General features: G+C 39.1%; 1 protein-coding gene across 1 annotated transcript; it reads left to right on the forward strand.

Moving 5' to 3' along the window:
- The first annotated feature begins 682 nt into the window (after positions 1 to 682).
- On the forward strand, positions 683 to 20,571 carry ndc1 (NDC1 transmembrane nucleoporin). The gene is made up of 18 exons (XM_062023430.1): positions 683 to 845; positions 6,056 to 6,176; positions 6,268 to 6,369; positions 8,479 to 8,653; positions 8,718 to 8,844; positions 8,930 to 9,038; positions 10,149 to 10,200; positions 10,281 to 10,413; positions 10,618 to 10,710; positions 10,798 to 10,879; positions 10,959 to 11,120; positions 12,618 to 12,884; positions 16,662 to 16,774; positions 19,720 to 19,770; positions 19,849 to 19,912; positions 19,975 to 20,075; positions 20,149 to 20,309; positions 20,376 to 20,571. The coding sequence occupies exons 1-18, from the start codon at positions 810 to 812 to the stop codon at positions 20,437 to 20,439; spliced, it is 2,013 nt and encodes a 670-aa protein (XP_061879414.1). The 5' UTR covers positions 683 to 809; the 3' UTR covers positions 20,440 to 20,571.
- The last annotated feature ends 1,416 nt before the right edge of the window (positions 20,572 to 21,987 follow it).

Genomic DNA, 21,987 nt, shown 5'->3' on the forward strand with positions numbered 1-21,987 from the left:
CACAGTACAGTACATATTCCGTACAATCGACCACTAAATGGTAACACCCGAATAAGTTTTTCAACTTGTTTAAGTCGGGGTCCACATTAATCAATTCATGGTAGTGTAACCGAGGGTTTATAAATGTCGCCTATACTGTATCAAACTACAAAATAACAAACACGGAGGCTCCAGTTTTACAGGAGGACCACTTTTTCTTTCTTTTTTAAAATTGTTGTATTATAATTTTTTTTAAAACTTTTATTTATAAATTTCAACATTTACAAACAGACAAGAAACAATCAAAATAAGTACAAAAATAGTACAAAACAGTACAAAAAGAGTACAAAGCAGCGCCAGGGGGTTATACATTTAAAGTAACTAAAACAGAATGCAAAAAATATATATATACTAGATATTATATATTATTTTCTTTCTTTCAAAACCCCCGCTCCACTACAACGTATCATCACTTCCGCCCCTTGCGACTTCAAAACAAGAGCTCAAGACATGTACGTATAACAAAGGAACTTAACATCACAAAGAGGAAAGCCCATAAAATAGGTTAAAGTACTATGCCCCATTTAGCCGTTAATTTTGTTTTTGTAAACAATGTTTGCCCCTGAGATATAGTGGCGACAAGCGGTAAATCAGGAATGGATGGATGTTTCTTTTTTTTTTTTTTTTTAAACAGGCAGTAATTAAGACACCCCTACCGACGCCGGGGGTCCTAATGAATGAATGTGGCGCGGCATGGACATTTGAGTGGTTTCGTACTTTTGACAGCCGCTAAGCCCAAATAAATACTTCTGCTCTCCGCTGCAACACTCATGTTTTCCGATCAAAGTTGTTGGTTTGTTCGCAAGGTGAGTCAATGTGTCTTCCAAAAGCCCGCTTTTTGTTGTTAATATATGTTGTTAATATACACGGCGTCAGCTAGCATGCTAACGTTAGCTTTGTTGTTTACGCTAGTTTGAGTCAGTTAGCCTACTTTTCATCCCTATTAGTTAATCTTTTACAAGAGTGTTTATGTTTATATATATTCACTGGCATTTGCTTTTATACATATAATACACATTTAACTCTTCTGAACTAGGAGTTGGATGTCATACGCCTATTGAAAGTAAACACCATTGATTGATGGATTGGAACTTTTATTAGTATATTGCACAGAACAGTACATATTCCGTACAATCGACCACTAAATGGTAACGCCCGAATACGTTTTTCAACTTGTTTAAGTCGGGGTCCACGTTAATAAATTCATGGTACAAATATATACTATCGGCTATCGCTGTATATACTATCCATCCATTTTCTACCGCTTGTCCCTTTTGGGGTCGCAGGGGGTGCTGGAGACGATCTCAGCTACTATTTACCATGAATTGATTAACGTGGACCCCGACTTAAACAAGTTGAAAAACGTATTCGGGTGTTACCATTTAGTGGTCAATTGTACGGAATATGTACTGTACTGTGCAATATAATAATAAAAGTTGCAATCAATCAATCAGCAATCAGTTAATCATCAGAGTATATAACTTTAATTATTAACAATCCGGGGAGGTGGGATGTGGTGGGGGGAGGGTGTTAGTTTAGGGTTGTAGTTGACTAGAGGTGTTCTTTTAGTGAGGTTTTGAAGGAGGGTAGAGATGCACTTTCTTTTACACCTGTTGGGAGTGCATTCCATATGGATGTGGCATAGAAGTACAATGAATTAAGACTAGGGATGATGTTTGATAAGAAATTATCGAGTTCGAGCCCATTATCGAATCGATTCTCTTATCGATTCTAGATAGGTTGTTGTATATGGGAAAAAAACACAATATTTGGTTGAACAAAAGCTCACTTTTATTTTATAAGAAAAAAATAAAATAAAAAAATTAATATTGACTGTTCCCCCCCTAAAAAAATTTATAAATAAAATATTGACTGTTACCCAAAGTATATTAAGTGGGATTTTTCAGAAAAACAAATATAAACAGTAACACAAAAACAACCTGTCTCTGTGATCACTATAGGTGTATAAATAATAATATAGTGTTACCGTAAATAAAATCAGTCCCTTGGGCACAAAACTGAAAATAATACAGCTCTCCAAAAAGTGCACTTCTGCTGCTATTGGAACATACTAACTACACACACTATGACACTAAGAACACCACAGTCATCAATCAACAATTCTTCTTCCCTTACATGAGAGCGAAGCCTGGCAATAATTGCATATCGCCGTTCTGCCCTCACTATACGTGTTGAGGTTATACAGCTTGGCAGACAGCTAACAAACAATTCAAGACGTCTAATAAAGTTCCAAAGCAGATTAATCCATTTAGGCTCTTTATTGTTGTTGATCTTGCTTTGTCTTTTCCTATCTTTACTTTTGTCTTGCACTGTACTGTTATTTTTTTTTAAACTGAAATACACACAATGACAAATGTATAAGCTATGTGATTCAATTAACATACTGAAATGTAATACACAATATGTAAATATTAGCTTCACACAAATATACAGTACTATCATCAAATACTTCTGAGTGTTGAAACTATTTCGATGGTGGAAATACACGACTGGCAGCCATTTTAAGTCCTCAAAACATCAATTGAAACAGTGCACAAAAATCGTTTTTCAATAAACATCTTACTAAGGCTGAAACGACGCGTCGACGTAGTCGACGTCATCGGTTACGTAAATACGTCGACGCCGTTTTTGTGCGTCAACGCGTCGCATAATGACGTCACACTACTGTCATGGCGAAGCGCAAAGCAGACGATCAAAGAAGACGATGCGAGCGGTGCGAGCGAGGGGGGAAAAGCATGCCAAAAGTGGTCAAAGGTGTGGGAGTATTTCAATAAACGGCCTAATAATGTTGTTGTATGCACACTGTGTCGAGCGGAAATGGCCTATCATAGCAGCACAACGGCTATGGACAAACATTTGAAAAGAAAACCATCAACTAGTCAATCGTCCGCGCGAGCATACGTTGTCATCATTACACAAAAACATGAATGTGTCATTTGTATCTGCTAGGGGTGTAACGGTACGTGTTTTGTATTTAACCGTTTCGGTACGGGGCTTTTGGTTCGGTACGGGGGTGTACCGAACGAGTTTCTAAGCTAAAGCTAACTTTAGCTGCTAAAGTCTTAACAAGCTGCTTTGCTCCTTCTGCCTCTGTCTCAGCACGCAGCATTGTCCCACCCACACAACCATCTGATTGGTACACACGCAGCATTGTCCCACCCACACAACCATCTGATTGGTACACACGAAGCATTATCAGCCAATCAGCAGTGCGTATTCAGAGCGCATGTAGTCAGCGCTTCAGGGTGGAGCAGATAGGTGTTTAGCAGGTGAGCATCAGGCAGCGGACTCTCCCCAAATGATAATAAACACCTCCCAGTCAACTACTAGTAACATCACTATGAGCCCGTTGACCTTCTAGAAACTTAAACTGCAGCTCAGCTCACTCGCAATCCTGGCTTGAGGTGAAGGCTAATTAGCTCTCAGTTCCAGCCACATCGACCCCTTCTGAGCGCCTATTTTCAGCTGCTGGGAATATTGTAAACAAGAAAAGAAGCAAAGCAAGTAGACATGCTAACCTTTCTTCATTACAACTGTTAGTCACTCACTGGAATGAGTAGAATTGGTTATTGTGTACTGTGTTGGACTGGATGTTTATTTTGCACATTTTAAAAGCAATACTTAATGTTTACAGTGCTCCAGAATATTTAGATTGGCACTTTTTTGTATTGGATGTTTATCTATATTTTTGCACATTTTAGCAAATAAGCAATACTTTCACTTTTGTTGAAATGTTTACACTGTTGTTACAGAATATTTCGTTTTGCACTTTTTTGTATTGGATGTTTATCTTTATTTTTGCACATTTTAAAGCAAAATAAGCAATACTTTTACTTTTGAAATGCTTATACTATTGCAGAATATTAAGATTTGCACTGGATGTTGACTTTTATATTTGCACATTAAAAAGCAAATAAGCTACTTTTAATTTTGTTGAATGTTAAAAGTTTTAAATGTTTACATTGTTACAGAATATTTAGTCATGTTGTTGTCAATGTTGACTGAGTGGCCATACTTCTTTTTTTTTGTAAATAAAAGCCATGCCTTTTGAAAAAACGGGCCTACATTTTTTTTTTCATCTTCATTTTGAATAAAAAAATCGGTAAAAGGAAAAATAATCTATAGATTAATCGGAAAAAATAATCTATAGATTAACCGATTAATCGAAAAAAATAATCTATAGATTAATCGATAGAAAAATAATCGTTAGCTGCAGCCTTACATCTTACTATCAAATTGAAACACTTTCCACCTTAATATTGAGTTATATAAACAAGTTAAACAGTTTACTTACATACCTATCTTTTCCAAGCCTTGTAGGAGCTAACACAACTTGTCTACTTCTCAATTGTCTCAACCCGGAAGTGCCCAAACTAATGACACGTAGTATTTTCATATCGCCACAAGGTATCAGTAAGAGTCTACAATCAAATGGACATAACATTGCGTCCCACAGGGCAATTCCTGTGGGGAGGAATTCGTTCTCAGGGATTCGAATAAAGAACCAACTCTTTTTTTTACTATAGTGGTCTAGATAACGGGTACCGGTTCTCAAAAAGGGATTCAAGTCCGAGGACTCGGTTCTTTTCTTATCGAAATAACGGAAAACCGGTTTCGAGCATCATCCCTTGTTAAGACCTTTGTTAGATCGGAATCTGGGTTTAACGTGGTTAGTGGAGCCCCCCCTGGTGTTGTGGTTATGGCGGTTATTTACGTTAAGGAAGTAGTTTGACATGTACTTCGGTATCAGGGAGGTGTAGTGGCGAAGTTGGTAGAGTGGCTGTGCCAGCAATCGGAGTGTTGCTGGTTACTGGGGTTCAATTCCCACCTTCTACCTTCCTAGTCACGTCCGTTGTGTCGTTGGGCAAGACACTTCACCCTTTGCCTCTGATGGCTGCTGGTTAGCGCCTTGCATGGCAGCTCCCACCGTCAGTGTGTGAATGTGTGTGTGAATGGGTAAATGTGGAAATACTGTCAAAGCGCTTTGAGTACCTTGAAGGTAGAAAAGCGCTATACAAGTATAACCCATTTATTTATTTATTTTATAGACTAGGCACAGTGCAAGTTGTTTTACTCTGTCCTCCACCCTGAGCCAGCCCACTTTGAAGAAGTGGGTAGGAGTTAGGTGTGATCTGGGGTGGAGGTCTAGATGTAACCTGACTTGCTTGTTCTGGGATGTTTGGAGTCTAGATTTGAGGGTTTTGGAGGTGTTAGGGTACCAGGAGGTGCATGCATAGTCGAAAAAGGGTTGAATGAGAGTTCCCGTTAGAATCTTTATGGTGCTTTTGTTGACCAGAGAGGATATTATGTAGAGAAATCTGGTTCGTTGGTTGACCTTTTTGATGACCTTGGTTGCCATTTTATCACAGGAAAGATTAGCCTCTAGAATGGAACCTAGGTAGGTGACCTTGTCTTTCCTGGTGATAACAATGTCACCCACTTTAATAGTGAAGTCACTGACTTCCTTAAGGTTGATTTGGGACCCAAATAGGATGGATTCCGTTTTACCCAAGTGTATGGATAGCTTGTTGTCAGCGAGCCAGGTGCACATTCTACAGAGTTCAGAACTGAGGATTTTTTCCACCTGTGACTTGTCCTTGCCGGATACCAGCAGGGCCGAGTCATCCGCAAACAGGAACAATTCACAGTCGCATGCTGATGACATGTCGTTTACGTATATTAGGAACAGTAAAAGCCCTAATATACTGCCTTGGGGGACTCCACAGCTTACTGAGAGGGGGGGGGGGGACACGGTGCCGTTCACCTCTACCACCTGTTTCCTCCCCTCCAAGTAAGATTGCATCCAGCTCCATGAGGTTTTATATTTGTATTAGTAGATTGCACAGTACAGTACATATTCAGTACAATTGACCACTAAATGGTGACACCCGAATACGTTTTTCAACTTGTTTAAGTCGGGGTCCACGTTAATCAATTTATGATAACCAGTGGTTCATAGTTCTTACAGTTGAGAAATGTTTTTATTTCATTCCAGGTGATATGCTGGAGGGCTGCGGCCAGCATCGCCTGGGCTGTCCTGTTGTTGCCTCCCACCACTGCAGTTTTTATCATCCTCAGCAGATTCAGTCTTCTTCTCCCACTCCAGACCATATCAGGTAAGTCAGCATTCTTCATAGTTCCCCCATTCAATTATTTATATTCCAGTCTCCATTGAAGCTAAATGTCTTGTTTTTCCCCTTCTGACAGAATGTGTGTCCATCTTGACAAGCACAAGTGCAATTTTCTCCTTTATCTTGCTTTGTGCTGTCACCATCATGGTTGGGTTCCTGATCTATGAGTATTATACAGGTGAGCAGAGTTCAAATCTGCTAGTATACATTTAGTATTGCCTCTGTAATCCAACTGTTTGACTGAGTTTTCAAAAATAATTATCTCCTGATGAGTCCTGAGTTCAATCTTGGGCTCGGGATTTTTCTGTGTGGAGTTCGCATGTTCTCCCCGTGACTGCGTGGGTTCCCTCCGGATACTCCGGCTTCCTCCCACCTCCAAAGACATGCACCTGGGGATAGGTTGATTGGCAACACTAAAATTGGCCCTAGTGTGTGAATGTTGTCTGTCTATCTGTGTTGGCCCTGCGATGAGGTGGCGACTTGTCCAGGGTGTACCCCGCCTTCCGCCCAAATGCAGCTGAGATAGGCTCCAGCACTCCCCGTGACCCCAAAAGGGACAAGCGGTAGAAAATGGATGAATGGATTTTTTGTTAATGTATTATACTCATCCTATCATTTTCTGTAGTGCTCATCTTCCTTACATGCCGGACTGTCCTCCAGTCAATCACATGGCACACAATATAGACAAACATCCATTCATGCTCACATGTACAGTCAGTGTTTCCCACACATCCATTTATCTGTGGCGGCCCGCCACGAAAGAATTACGTCTGCCACAAATAGATTTTTTTTTGGATTTTTTTTTGTCCTGTCCAGCTTCTCAGGCAAATCATATAGTTGATGTAGATGCCCATGTAGGCTGTTCAGATTTACTTTACAAAAGAGAAGTGTAGGATACTTCTCTTGTTGCCTTATTTGTATTTGACCACTACTGTTTTCTGTTTATTTGTTACTGACTGTGGCAGGACACCTCTGCCTCTGTTTCACTTTATGTTGCTGGTAAATAATATGGTTGTAGTAGTAGGCTAAAGTTAAATTATTTAGTATGCACTAATTAAAGGGGCAAAGCTTTAAGAGACATTTTAGCTTTTATATTTTATAAGATATATTTTTTGTAAGAGCCACAATTAATAAATATATTTCAGTGAATAACTTATTGTTCAAATCTGTATATAAATATGTACATAAAGGGTTGTAATTATATTGTAAAATGGATGGATGGATGGATGGACGTTTAAAACAAAACTGTTATTAATTAGTAAGTATACATTTTTTGAGCCTTTTTAGAGAAAATCATATCATTGTAGTAAATTATACAAATTACTCGATCACGACCACGCCCATAGCCACACCCCCACCGCCACGGGTATCTTGGCAGTTTATGGGAAACACTGACAGTCGTGGTCAAAAGTTTACATACACTTGTAAAGAACATAATGTCATGGCTGTCTTGAGTTTCCAATTATTTATAACTGGTGGTAGTATTATGCTCTGGGCCTGTTTTGCTGCCAATGGAACTGGTGCTTTACAGAGAGTAAATGGGACAATGAAAAGGAGGATTACCTCCAAATTCTTCAGGACAAGCTAAAATCATCAGTCTGGAGGTTGGGTCTTGGGCGCAGTTGGGTGTTCCAACAGGACAATGACCCCCAAACATGAAGGTAAAGGAATGGCTAAGTCAGGCTAGAATTAACGTTTTAGAATGGCCTTCCCAAAGTCCTGACTTAAACGTGTGGACAATGCTGAAGAAACAAGTCCATGTCAGAAAACCAACAAATTTAGCTGAACTGCACCAATTTTGTCAAGATGAGTGATCAAAAATTCCAGCAGAAGCTTGTGGATGGCTACCAAAAGCGCCTTATTGCAGTGAAACTTGCCAAGGGACATGTAACCAAATATTAACATTGCTGTATGTATACTTTTGACCCGGCAGATTTGCTCACATTTTCAGTAGACAAATAACAAATTCATTAAAGAACCAAACTTCATGAATGTTTTTTGTGACCAACAAGTATGTGCTCCAATCACTCTATCACAAAAATAATAAGAGCTCTAGAAATTATTGGAAACTCAAGACAGCCATGACATTATGTCCTTCACAATTGTATCTAAACTTTTGACCACGACTGTACATGTATGGACAATTTAGAGATTCCAATTAGCCTAACATGCATATTTTGGGGAAGCCGGAATAAACCCATGCATACAAGCGGAGCACATGTAAACTCCACACAGTTTAAACCTGGTTATTGTGCTCTAATACAGTATTTGGTCTGCCTCCCCTTAGTGGTCCCAACCATCGCCTGTTCCAAAATTTCCCTTTTAGCCCAGCTGCTTCACCCTCGTCACGTGGTCAACTCCCTGATCCACTGTGTCATGGGTATCATTGTTGCCTGGTGTTCCACCGTCACCATCGGGGGCAGATACGAGATGGTGGGATATCCGTGCGCCCACAGTGAGGGGTAAGCTGACGGACTGCGAGAGAAGTTCATTATGCTAACACGTCGCTAATAATTGTCTGCACAGTGTTTCTCAGATGTGTTTGAACGAGTACCACCTCGTCCTCTTGCTAGCGGGAGCCTTTGTTGGCTTTTCACACAGCCTGTTTGGTGTGATCCACAACGTCAACTACGTCTCTTTCCACACCGTTCAGGTGCGTCGTGTCAAAGTGTGTTTATCTTTCACAATCTGGTTTGTTGAACAATTTGAGCACACTTTCTCTCTCCCCCCTACCTTAGCAATACAAGTATCTTCACTTTAAGGGGTCCTTGTCACTGGTGGTGAAGTGCAGTGCCACTCAAGCACTATACTCCGTGAGGAACTACATCATAGTGTATTTCTTTTTAGGTAAGTTTGCCTTCCTGTACACACACACACTCACAGAAACTGAGTATAAGGTAACCACACTTTATTTTGGAATTGTGCCTATTATTCACAATCTATGTGAGACAAGCACACATATGTATTTCTTTTTTGTGTGCATTCTAACTATTAAATAAACTCTAGCAAGAAGTGGCTAACAATGCAGGTTATGGACATCCGATCTATTCTGCCTATAAAGCGCTCTAAAAATCTCCAATTTAACATAAAGTATTGTTGACGTTTTTGTGGGGAGGCTTTAAGGGCGCAATAGATGAATCCCCCTACACTGCAAAAACTGAAATCTAAGGAAGATGAAATATCTCAAATAAGGGTGATATTTGCTTATTCTCTGTCTGATAAGATACTTCTTCTCACTAAGCAGATTTTATGTTAGTGTTTTACTTGTTTTAAGGGTTTTGGTCCTAAATGATCTCAGTAAGATATTACAGCTTGTTGCTGAGATTTTATGACCTATATTGAGTAAAACATGCTTGAAACTAGAATATCAACTGATGCAAAGCTGTGTCAATAACACTCACAAGTATAAAACTACTTTTTTAAAGTAACAATTTCTTACTTCAAGAATGAAAAAAAAAATAAGATAATGGCACTAGCATTTACTTAATATAAGAATATTTTTCAGCATATTGAGCAAAAAGGTCTAATTTTTTTTTCTACCAAGAAAAGGGCAGTTGTTATTAATGAGAATATACTTATTTTAAGGTATTTTTGGGTTCATTGAGGTTAGCTAATTTTACTTGTTTTGGAAAGTCTTGAGAAGTCGAATGTTCTTGTTCTATTGGCAGATAATTTTGCTTAGTTCAAATAAAATACCCCTAATTTTTATATATTTTTTCATGTTTTTGAACACTGACTTTTTGCAGTGTCATATACTACAAATTACAATGCTTAAAAAAAGAGAAAAACATGTTTTTGTCTTGCATAGGAATTGTGAATGATAGGCAACATTAAAAAAAGTGCAGTTTACCTTTTATCATCGAACTGATTTTGATTTACTCCCTTTTCTTTCTTTTTTTTTTTTTTCATTTTATTAGGGCTGTCAAAACTCGCTCTCTTTATGCTTTGTATTGACAGGTTATATTCCAAGAGAATGGATCTGTAAAACATTTAATCTATACATTGACAGGTCAGTCATTGGGTTTAAAGCTGAAGTGTCTCCGCCCTCACAGAGTTTTACACATTATTGTTCTTGTCTTTTCCTTTAAGCTCCGCTCATCGTCTGGACACTGTCGCTGGACTTTTGGACTTGTCAATGCTCTACCATCTGTGGCTCAGTGCCACCTTCCTGCTCTTCAGCTGGCACATCACCCTGCTGCTCTTCAGGATCTTTGTCACTGAGGTGTTTTTTTCTTTTTCTAACTGTATGATAGTCTTGCTTCATTATGTAGGCACTAGAGGGCAGTGTTGCTGTTGTCTCACATGTGTATGAATTAGAACCCATCCATCCATCCATTTTTTACCGCTTGTACGAACGTGGTAAATCTGCCAGGAGTCTTTAGTTGACATTAATTAGTCTTTAATTGAGGAATATTAACTTTTACAGGGATACAGCTTTCCTTTGCAGTCGTCTTTCACCGAGGACCTGCATCAATGTCTTCCCAAAGTTCTGAGCGACCCCCAGCCGGCCATCTTAAAGGTAGTCAATCAGCTATCTCCTGCAGGCCCAGTTGTGTTTAAATGTGCATCCTACTGAATCTCACCTAACAAGTTCTCTCCTAAAAAGTTCCTAGCCCTGCAGGACTTGGCATTACTCTCTCAGCACTCGCCGTCGCGTCGCTGCGAGGCGTTCAGCCTGAGTCAGCCAGGTTTGTTTGTTGGCTTCGAATGTTTTGTGTGGCTTGAGCATAACAACATTTGAAGGCAATCTCAAACTCCCTCTTTCAGGTGGTCATCCTCACAACTGGAACACCATCAGCAGGGAGTGTATGTCGCTGCTGGCTGACTTGACACAGCGACTGGTGACGTATCACGACAGCGTGGCCACAAATGGCAGGGCCAAGTCGCTGTCTACGGGGAGCGAAAAGTCCTCGTCAGAGACGTCCATGGGTACACTGTTCATGTTTTATATTTTACAATTGAATTTTTTTTTCTTTTGATGCACTGGCCACAACAATAGGTACATTTGCGCATGTCTTACTCGAGGTCAAAATATTAAACACAGCCTTTTTACATTAATGCTGTTTACATTCAAAATATTGTTAAAGAAACACCTTCAAACATTGCAGTATTATCTTTGTAATGGCATTATTAGATTGGGCTGTTGTACCTAATGAAGTGGTCACTAAGTAGTTACAGTTAGATGTTAAGGGTGTAACGGTACACAAAAATTTCGGTTCGGTACGTACCTTGTTTTAGAGGTCACGGTTCGGTTCATTTTCGGTACAGTAAGAAAACAACAAAATATACATTTTTTGGTTAATTATTTACCAAATTTGTAAACAATGACTTTATCCTTTTAACATTGGGAACACTATAATAATTCTGCCCAAAAATAGAAATAGCTCTGTGTGTGATGGATGTGAGTGACCACTAGGCTGATCAGTGCAACAGCAGGCAGTCATGAATGCTAAGCATAACAATAACATACATATACACACAGAGTCCATTGCCAGGGTTAATGTGGTCAACATATATAAAATAAAAACTAAATAAGATAAGGCTCAGAATGGTTTCTTAACAAAACCTTTCTACATATAAAGTGCTTTTTTTGATTGATTGATTGAGACTTTTATTAATAGATTGCACAGTAAAGTACATATTCCGTACAATTGACCACTAAATGGTAACACCCCAATAAGTTTTTCAACTTGTTTAAGTCGGGGTCCACGTTATTCAACATTAAACTGCCTCAAGTTGTTGCTCAGATTAAATAAAATGACAAAACTTTTCTTCTACATAGAAAAAGTGCAACATTAAACAATTTCAAGTCAACTCAGCCTCAGATTAACTTTTCTTTCCCCCCAGCCTTTAACCCTGGTGACTTTCACTCAATCTTCATGTTTTTTGCCAGAAAAATCAGTTTATCTACATTGTCGGCAGAAAGAAGTGGGTCAAAATCTAGTTTTTAATGCAATATGGTCTTAAATCTGCTGCTATAAAAACACCAACGACATTTGTTATTGCTTTAGCCCTGCCTGACTCGCAGAGGAGAGGCTGCTTGAATGCGGTGTTTGCACGACGCTCGTCTTTTTCTTCGTTGAAGCGATGTTCACTTGGGGGTGGTGACGCTTATAATGGGTTAGCATGTTTGACGTGTTGCCAGAAGCATACCCTACCGCTGCCGAACAATGTCGGCAAACTGCTTTCGCTTTGTTGTCGTAGCCCGGTCGCTGCTAGCATGCCGTGTGTTGTGCCTCGGTGTGCATTGTTTACACAACGTGCTGTGTGCTACTTAATGTTCATGTGGAAACTCGTTCGGTACACCTCCGAACCGAACCGAAACACCCATACCGAAACTGTTCAATACAAATACACGTACCGTTACACCCTTATTAGATGTACATTATAAGGGAATTAAAGGATCTGAAATGTTTCTGATTAAAGTATCTTCTGGCCTGGAGGATCTGATGAGTCCGCATCCCACCACCTTCCTGCCCAAGATGGCCACGTCTGTCGCCGGCCGCTCCGCCATGGACCTGGCGCAGAGCCCTCTAACAGCCCCCTTTACCCCTCCTCACATGGACAGCCCCTTCACGTCACCCAGCCTGCGTCGTCTCACCGCTTACGTGGATCAAGGATCACCGTGGCACGGCACTGTGCAGAGTCCCCACATCATGAGGAGGGCCCCAAAGCTGTGGTCTACGTCCACAGGTGAGAAGCAGTGGCTGGGCGATTATATGATTGTGATCGTTAAATGCGATTATTTTGAGTTCGATCACGATGATCTGCTGTTGACATATTTGCTCGATCAAACATGGCGAAAAGTCTGTTAGAAGTTACTGCAGTAGTAAACAGGGAAGCAACAATGCTTGGGATAATCCCGCATAGAACATTCCGCCTTTTGTTGACCGTGATCTTGTGCCTCGTCCCCTTAAACAGATGTAGGTGCTGCCCTGAAGAACAAAATTAAGAAATATGACTCACACTAGCGTAGAAGTTGAAACAAAAACTAGGGATGTCCGATAATATCGGACTGCTGATATTATCGGCCGATAAATGCTTTAAAATGTAATATCGGAAATTATCGGTATCAGTTTAAAAACTATCGGTATCTGTTTCAAAATGTAAAATTTATGACTTTTTAAAACGCCGCTGTGTACACGGACGTAGGGAGAATTACAGAGCGCCAATAAACCTTAAAGGCACATCCTTTGCAGTCACATAATATCTACAGCTTTTCACACACACAAGTGAATGCAATGCATACTTGTTCAACAGCCATACAAGTCACACTGAGGGTGACCGTATAAACAACTTTAACACTGTTACAAATATGCGCCACGCTGTGAACCCACACCAAACAAGAATGACAAACACATTTCGGAAGAACATCCGCACCGTAGCACATCATAAAAACAACAGAACAAATGCCCAGAACCCCTTGCAGCACTAACTCTTCCGGGACGCTACAATATACACCCCCTGCTATCCCCAACCCCGATCACCAACCTCCTCATGCTCTCTCAGGGAGAGCATGTACCAAATTCCAAGCTGCTGTTTTGAGGCATGTTAAAAAAAATAATGCACTTTGTGACTTCAATAATAAATATAGCAGTGCCAGGTTGGCATTTTTTTCCATAACTTGAGTTGATTTATTTTGGAAAACCTTGTTACATTGTTTAATGCATCCAGCGGGGCATCACAACAAAATGAGGCATAATAATGTGTTAATTCCACGACTGTATATATCGGTATCGGTTGATATCGGAATAGGTAATTAAGAGTTGGACAATATCAGATATCGGCAAAAAAGCCACTATCGGACATCTCTAACAAAAACATTTATAAGGAGCAGCGACTTTAGTTTCACTATCTGCTGCAGCTCACTAGTAATCTTGCCCCGAATGCGGACTTGTAGGCACTCGTCTGTGTGACTGTATTGGTCCAGACTGGGAGAATCAACACACCCACTAATTTAACCAGAACGCAATTTTATATCTAAATATTTTTTAATCAGACTTTTTGTTTGTGTCTGCAAAGATTCCATCCTGTCATACAACATGTACTAAAAAAACCTGTCCCAGATGTTGGAGTAAAAAGCGCAATAGTACCAGTATACTTGTATTAAACAAAACAAACTGCAGACACACTTTGTTATTTTTGTTTGTTTGTGGATAAAACAAATATATATATATTTTGTTCCTGACATAGTCATTGAACTTGTTTTATGTGTTGATACACATTATTTTACAGTACCTCAAATTCAAACTGCACTTTAAAGGCCTACTGAAAGCCACTACTACCGACCACGCAGTCTGATAGTTTATATATCAATGATGAAATCTTAACATTGCAACACATGCCAATACGGCCGGGTTAACTTATAAAGTGCAATTTTAAATTTCCCGGGAAACTTCCGGCTGAAAACGTCTAGGTATGATGATGTTTGCGCGTGACGTCAAGGGTTGAAGCGGAAGTATTCGGACACCATTGTATCCCAATACAAACAGCTCTGTTTTCATCGCAAAATTCCACAGTAGTCTGGACATCTGTGTTGGTGAATCTTTTGCAATTTGTTCAATTAACAATGGAGACTGCAAAGAAGAAAGCTGTAGGTGGGATCTGTGTATTAGCAGCTGGCTGCAGCAACACAACCAGGAGGACTTTGAGTTGGATAGCAGACGCGCTACCGTGACTACCTTGACTTCCTCCGTCTCCGGGCCGCCGACCGCATCGATGATCGGGTGCAGTCCTTCGTCGCGCCGTCGATCGCTGGAACGCAGGTGAGCACGGGTGTTGATGAGCAGATGAGAGCTGGCTGGCGTAGGTGGAGAGCTAATGTTTTTAGCATAGCTCTGTCGAGGTCCCGTAGCTAAGTTAGCTTCAATGGCGTCGTTAGCAACAGCATTGCTAGGTTTCGCCAGGGGGTACAGCATTAACCGTGTGGTTACAGGTCCAGAGTTTGGTAGTATTGTTGATTAGAGGGGGGGGGGTTACCCACATATGCGGTCCTCTCCAAGGTTTCTCATAGTCATTCACATTGACGTCCCACTGGGGTGAGTTTTTCCTTGCCCGTATGTGGGCTCTGTACCGAGGATGTCGTTGTGGCTTGTACAGCCCTTTGAGACACCCGTGATTTAGGGCTGTATAAATAAACATTGATTGATTGATTGATCTTCTGTCTATCCTTCCAGTCAGGGGCTTATTTCGTCTGTTTCTATATGCAGTTAAGCACGATGCTATCACGTTAGCTCCGTAGCTAAAGTGCTTCGCCGATGTATTGTCGTGGAGATAAAAGTCACTGTGAATGTCCATTTCGCGTTCTCGACTCTCATTTTCAAGAGGATATAGTAGCCGAGGTGGTTTAAAATACAAATCCGTGATCCACAATAGAAAAAGGAGAGTGTGGAATCCAATGAGCCCTTGTACCTAAGTTATGGTCAGAGCGAAAAAAGATACGTCCTGCACTGCACTCTAATCCTTCACTCTCATGTTCCTCATCCACGAATGTTTCATCCTGGCTCAAATTAATGGGGTAATCGTCGCTTTCTCGGTCCGAATCACTCTCGCTGCTGGCGGCCATCATTGAAAACAATGGGGAAATGTGAGGAGCCTTTCAACCTGCGACGTCACACTACTTCCGGTACAGGCAAGGCTTTTTTTTATCAGCGACCAAAAGTTGCGAACTTTATCGTCGATGTTCTCTACTAAATCCTTTCAGTAAAAATATGGCAATATCGCAAAATGATCAAGTATGACACATAGAATGGATCTGCTATCCCCGTTTAAATAAAAACATTTCATTTCAGTAGGCCTTTAATGTACTTTCATTCAATATAAGATACAAAATTTGAGTTTTAAAAACGCCAATGTGAGTCACCGCTTGTTTGTTTGCCCTGCACTGATGTATACAAGTAATTAAAGAATAAAAATAATAATTTACTAAAAGTGCTAAGTAAATGTTAACTTGAAATAAGTCTTATAGTAATCCCTATACCAAATATACTTTGTTTACTGCAGAATGTTTGTGATGGCAAGCACAAAAACTACATAACTAAGAGGAAAAAAGGTGTTCTCTTAACTCCCACAAAACGTACCAAAATAGGAGCAAAAACCGTGGCTCTAAAACCAGGTACAGACTGTAGCGTGGGCTACTTGTACTGTTGCACTTCTAGTAAACACACATATAGATATGAACAAAATGACAGTTGTTAACATATATTGCTTCTATCAAACATGGTGGAAATGTATTTTACAAGATACTGCTGTAGTAAACAGTAGGGATGCAAGGTATATGCATATATTATACTCAGTATAATCCTGCACTGGACAATCCACTTTAACTAAAGAAAAAAATTGTGGTATTAATCGAGATTAGATATGAAAAAAATTGTTATATATATATTTTTTGCCATAGCACCCAGCCAGTACATATTTCTGTTTGCTTACGTATTATTATATTGTTATTGTGTCATTGCCTTGTTCCAGATTCGCAGTCCAATGGCAGCTTGCTGCTTTCGCCCTCCCCCCTGCCCTGTTACAAGCAGGGCGCCTACAAACCAAGCCTTCTGGCCCAGTTCCTTCACAAGCGAAAAGAGCAGGTACTTGCAATGTTAGCGTGCTGAATCAGAATAATGTTGTCCTAAACGCAACTTTGCCTTTGGCCTGAAGTAGGATACATCTGCAAAACATTACAATACTGAACTGATACTTTTTACGGTCTTCGCTGACATCATTACCTTTTATTGTCTCTATTTGATTACAGTATTTCCTAAAATAGTCTCGAGGGCAAATGTATTTACTTAACTATTGAGAGTTCCAGGCGTTTATTATCAAGCAGACGTGTAATACAAAAAAATGTTAATTTTGTATTGTTTTTTTACAAGTAGGCAGCCAAATAACATTTTTATTAATCCCCGATCTGATATTGATATCAGATATCGGTGTGATATCGTGAAAAAATATTAGCTTGCATGTAAAATCTCCTAAGTGCTCCAATACAAGCAGTCCTGTAGCGTGTTTATTTGTGCAAAGCTGGGCAGCCAGTTAACATCGAGATGTTCGCCAATAAGCACACAAGTTGGTATTTTCTTGTATTTTAGTCAAGACATTTACAAAAGGTAAACATGGTAGGCTATAGGCTACTAGGAGATAGCAGCTACACAACAGTGAATCACACAGTAGCACACAAGCTAGACAGGCGTAAAAAGTGTCTTTCAATGAACAATATTGCAGTCTAAAACACATTTGTCAATATAAACAAGTATCAAATAATTATAGTCGCCTATTACTTTCACATAAGATGTTTCCAAGATATCTCGTGTTAGAAAGTATCCTGAAACAAACATGTCTGCATCATACAACGTACTCTCATGTAATGAATTATTGTGACCACCAGGTGTCGCTAAAAACAATTAACACTCAGAATAAGTCCAAAGAATGTACAACAATTCTTCTCAACAAAAGAGGAGAAATATAACCTTAGAGGAAAATCTAATTTAAAACATTTGTATGCACGTAAAACACTTATTACCTTTAGCATATCAGTATGTGGAATTAAATTATGGAATGGATTAAGTAAATAAGTTAAACATTGTACTGATATGATCCAGTTTAAGAGGTTGTTCAAATTAATAGTGCTTACAAAGTACAAAGAAGAATTATGAGAAATACTTTCAACCTTATTGAAAATAATATTCTTCATCTCAGTATGTTAATAATGACTGACTTAATTATAGATTACAAAACTTTTGTATTACTCATTCACGGATGTCATTTTACTATAAAAAAGTCAGTAAATGAATGTATATATTTGTAAACGCTCTGAAGTGGGAAAGGGGTAGGATTAAATAAGCTTTCCTTCTTCCTACTCCTTTTCGGACATGATGTAAAGTGAAATTATATGAAATTGTGTGATGTATTATGCTGTAAGTGTGTTCATGTTCGAAATAAACTAAAGAAGTCTATTATAGATGTTGATAATAAATAGGTTAGTTTTTTTCATATGTAGTATTGTTTTGTTTGACTAATTTCACTTGATACAACCTTTTCTAACATTCCACACTACAAAATTATATGTATGCTTTCGGTATTAGAAAACCAAAAACATTTTTCACAAAATATACATCCAATTAATCCATTTCAGGTAGCCAAAAATATTATTTTTTATAAAATAACTATTGTTTTACATGCAGAAAACAATGCAAAAGACATACAAATGATGAATAAATGAATGCTCATCATTACTTTGAAAAAAATATACTGTTGATTGTCAGTGGTTGGCAGAGACAATTATTTGAGGAACTAAAGTGGTATTTATTCAGCACCAAATAAATAATTTTTACAGTAACAAAACGATGTTTTATTGTTATTGTTTTAACCCTTGTGTGGTGTTCGGGTCTGTGGGACCCGTTTTTTATTTTTTTATTAAAAGAAAAATGATACAATTAATTTTTCAAACTGAGACTCACTGACTTTGGCTCATTTTCTGTGAGGAACATATATCAGAATACATATTTAATGACCACACACCATACACCCCCCTACACATTTCTATTACATATAAGTAGGGCTGCAACTAACGATTAATTTGATAATCGATTAATCTGTCGATTACTACTTCGATTAATAATCGGATAAAAGAGAAACTAAATTTCTATCCTTTCCACCAGCATACTGGCACCATACTTATTTTGATTATTGTTTCAGCTGTTTGTACATGTTGCAGTTTATAAATAAAGGTTTATAAAAAAAAAAAAAAAATTGTCTCTGCGCATAGCATAGATCCAACGAATCAATGATTAAATTAATCGCCAACTATTTTTATAATCGATTTTAATCGATGTAATCGATTAGTTGTTGCAGTCCTACATATAAGATGTCCGGGTTCACTAATAGAAGTGTGGAAATTGATGTTCTGTGTACCCCCCCCCCCCCCCCCCCCACACACACACACACAGCAGGCCTAGACAGGAGGAGGACAGAGACAAAATGTGCGAGAAAATGAGAGCAGACAGTGTTGACCAACAATGTTGCAACCTTGTGTGGGAACCGCAGGTGCAGAAACACAAAAGAAGAATCCCTGTGGGATGCAGAAACTGGCAGAGGAATTTCCCGTGCAACGTTCATATTGTTGTTACTCAACCAGCGTTTGTGGGTCTGATTGACCCGTTGCATTTTGTGGCTTTTAATGCCTCACAATCAAACACTTTTATGTTAAAATACTGAACAGATGTTTATTGGGATAAGGTAAACATCTGTTCAGTATTTTAACATAAAAGTGTTTGATTGTGAGGCATTAAAAGTTAAAATACTGAACAGATGTTTATTGGGATAAGGTAAACATCTGTTCAGTATTTTAACATAAAAGTGTTTGATTGTGAGGCATTAAAAGCCACAAAATGCAAAGGGTCCATCAGACCCACAAACGCTGGCTGAGTAACAACAATATGAACATTACACAAGGGTTAATTACTGATCACATAAAAAGGAGTGGAAGGTTGTTATGTTTTCACTTAAATTCTAACATTTTGTTCTTCCTCTTCAGGTTAAAAGCTTCCTGTCAAAGCGGGTGCTCATAGCGTATTTGTTCAACAAGGTGGGTCCGCTACTTAGTCCCTGGTAAGTTAGACTGCAACTTAACATTTCACATGCATGTTTTTATTTTATTGCCCAGCTTCCAGAGGCTTCCAGTGAAGCGCTTTTTGCTGACAGCCAGGCCCACATCTGGGCTTTAGAAGGTAAAAAAGATGCTCACTTCCTCTATGGTCCCAGCATGGTTATGAAACTTCTGGGCTTGCAGGACTGTCCTACCTGGTCCAAGCCTCCTTTTCAGAGGACCACTTTGGAGTAGTCCAGACGACGTTACCCAGCATTCTCAGCTGTTTGCTGCTCCTTCAAGAGGTCGCTTGTACTCTGTTTATTATTTGTAGTTTGTCTCACTGCATTGTACCGACAGCTGCTCTTCTTCTACCAGGCGGTTGACCGACACTTCAAGCTGCCTCACGCCTCCACAAAACCCGTGAGGACCACGGGCAGCATGGGCGACTCAGCCTACAAGACTCTGCGTTTCGCTCTCAGGGCCACGCTCAAGACAGCCATTTACCGAATAACCACCACCTTTGGAGATCACTTAAAGTAGGTGTGGCAGGGGACTGTCTTTTACATTATTAGGTCTTCATGGTGTTGTTTTTGCTTCCTCAGTGCTGTTCACATGTCCGCAGAGCACCGCAAGAGACTGCAGCACTTTCTCGACTACAAAGAATGAATTTTTAGGAGCGGGGCTTTTATTTGTACGCAACAGAAAAAGAACGAACACTCACAGGTCAGACGCCTGCTTGTACATAATAGCTTTTTTTCTTTGTTACTGCACTCTGTTTAAATAAAAATGTCAAGAATACCTTGGTTTCGTTGCTGCTCACGTAAGTAGCTGAGGGGAGAAAACATGGAGTTGTTTCTCCCTTTTGCAGTTTGAACTTCAAGAGGTTGGGATATTTTTGACGTTGAGCTTCTTCCTGCTGAGTTTTGATGTGATCTGTAAATTTGAGTATGTATTTATGCACTGCAAAAAGTCAGTGTTCAAAAACAAGAAAAACAAAAACAAAAAATAGGGGTATTTTATTTGAAGTAAGCAAAATGATCTGCCAATAGAAACAAGAAAATTTGGCTCGTCAAGACTTTCCAAAACAAGTAAAATTAGCTAACCTCAATGAACACAAAAATACTTTAAAATAAGTATATTCTCACTAATAACAAGTGCACTTTTCTTGGTAGAAAAAAAGAGACCTTTTTGCTCAATATGATGAAACATATTCTTAAATGAAGTAAATGCTAGTGCCATTATCTTGACATAATGATATGCGCTCGGCATCATGATTTTTTTTTCATGCTTGAAGAAATTATTACTTTAAAAAAGTAGTTTTATACTTGTGAGTGTTGATGACACAACTTTGCATCAGTTGATATTGTAGTTTAAGCATGTTTTACTCAATATAGGTCATCAAATCTCAGCAACAAGCTGTAATATCTTACTGAGATCATTTAGGAGCAAAACCCTTAAAACAAGTAAAACACTCTAACATAAAATCTGCTTAGTGAGAAGAATTATCTTATCAGACAGAAAATAAGCAAATATCACCCTTATTTGAGATATTTCATCTTACTTAGATTTCAGTTTTTGCAGTGGGAATGTTTCCACTTGTTAAGCTTGAGGACCTGCTGGTTTACCTCCAATCTCCCTTCTAGTTCATCCCGATGGTGTTTATGGACTACAGTCGCCCCTCGCTACATCACGCAGCTTGGTTTTAAAGCATATTCTATGTCTTTTTGGCATAAAGTAAGCATTTTCCAAGCATAAAAATGGCTAAATGAACTAAAAAAACATTACAGTACAAGTGGCCAATAGAAGAGATCATGGGTCTATAAGTCAGTACAGTATGTCTTAAGTCTATTATAATGTATTGAAGGAGTGTAAAGGTAACTGTTTCATTTCTACAGGCCCCTTATTTTTAAACCTGTGTTTAGAGGGCTTTAGACAGGATTTTATGCTATAACTATGAAAATATTCAATTTATGGTTAATCCCCACTCAGGCCGGGAACCAATCAACAGCCATAAATGAGGGACGGCTGTATTGTGAATCCTCCCTATAGAGCAGGGTTCCCCAACCTTTTTTCCACCAGGGACCGGTTTAATATATGCATTATTTTCATGGACCGGCTTTCTACTGTACGTGTGGCAGATAAAAACAGCAAAAAAAGTATCCTTTGGCTACAATCTGGCACATTAACATTTTATATGTCCATTAATGTGCATTG

This window comes from Entelurus aequoreus, linkage group LG16, assembly GCF_033978785.1.
Source record: "Entelurus aequoreus isolate RoL-2023_Sb linkage group LG16, RoL_Eaeq_v1.1, whole genome shotgun sequence".
Taxonomy (NCBI): domain Eukaryota; kingdom Metazoa; phylum Chordata; class Actinopteri; order Syngnathiformes; family Syngnathidae; genus Entelurus; species Entelurus aequoreus.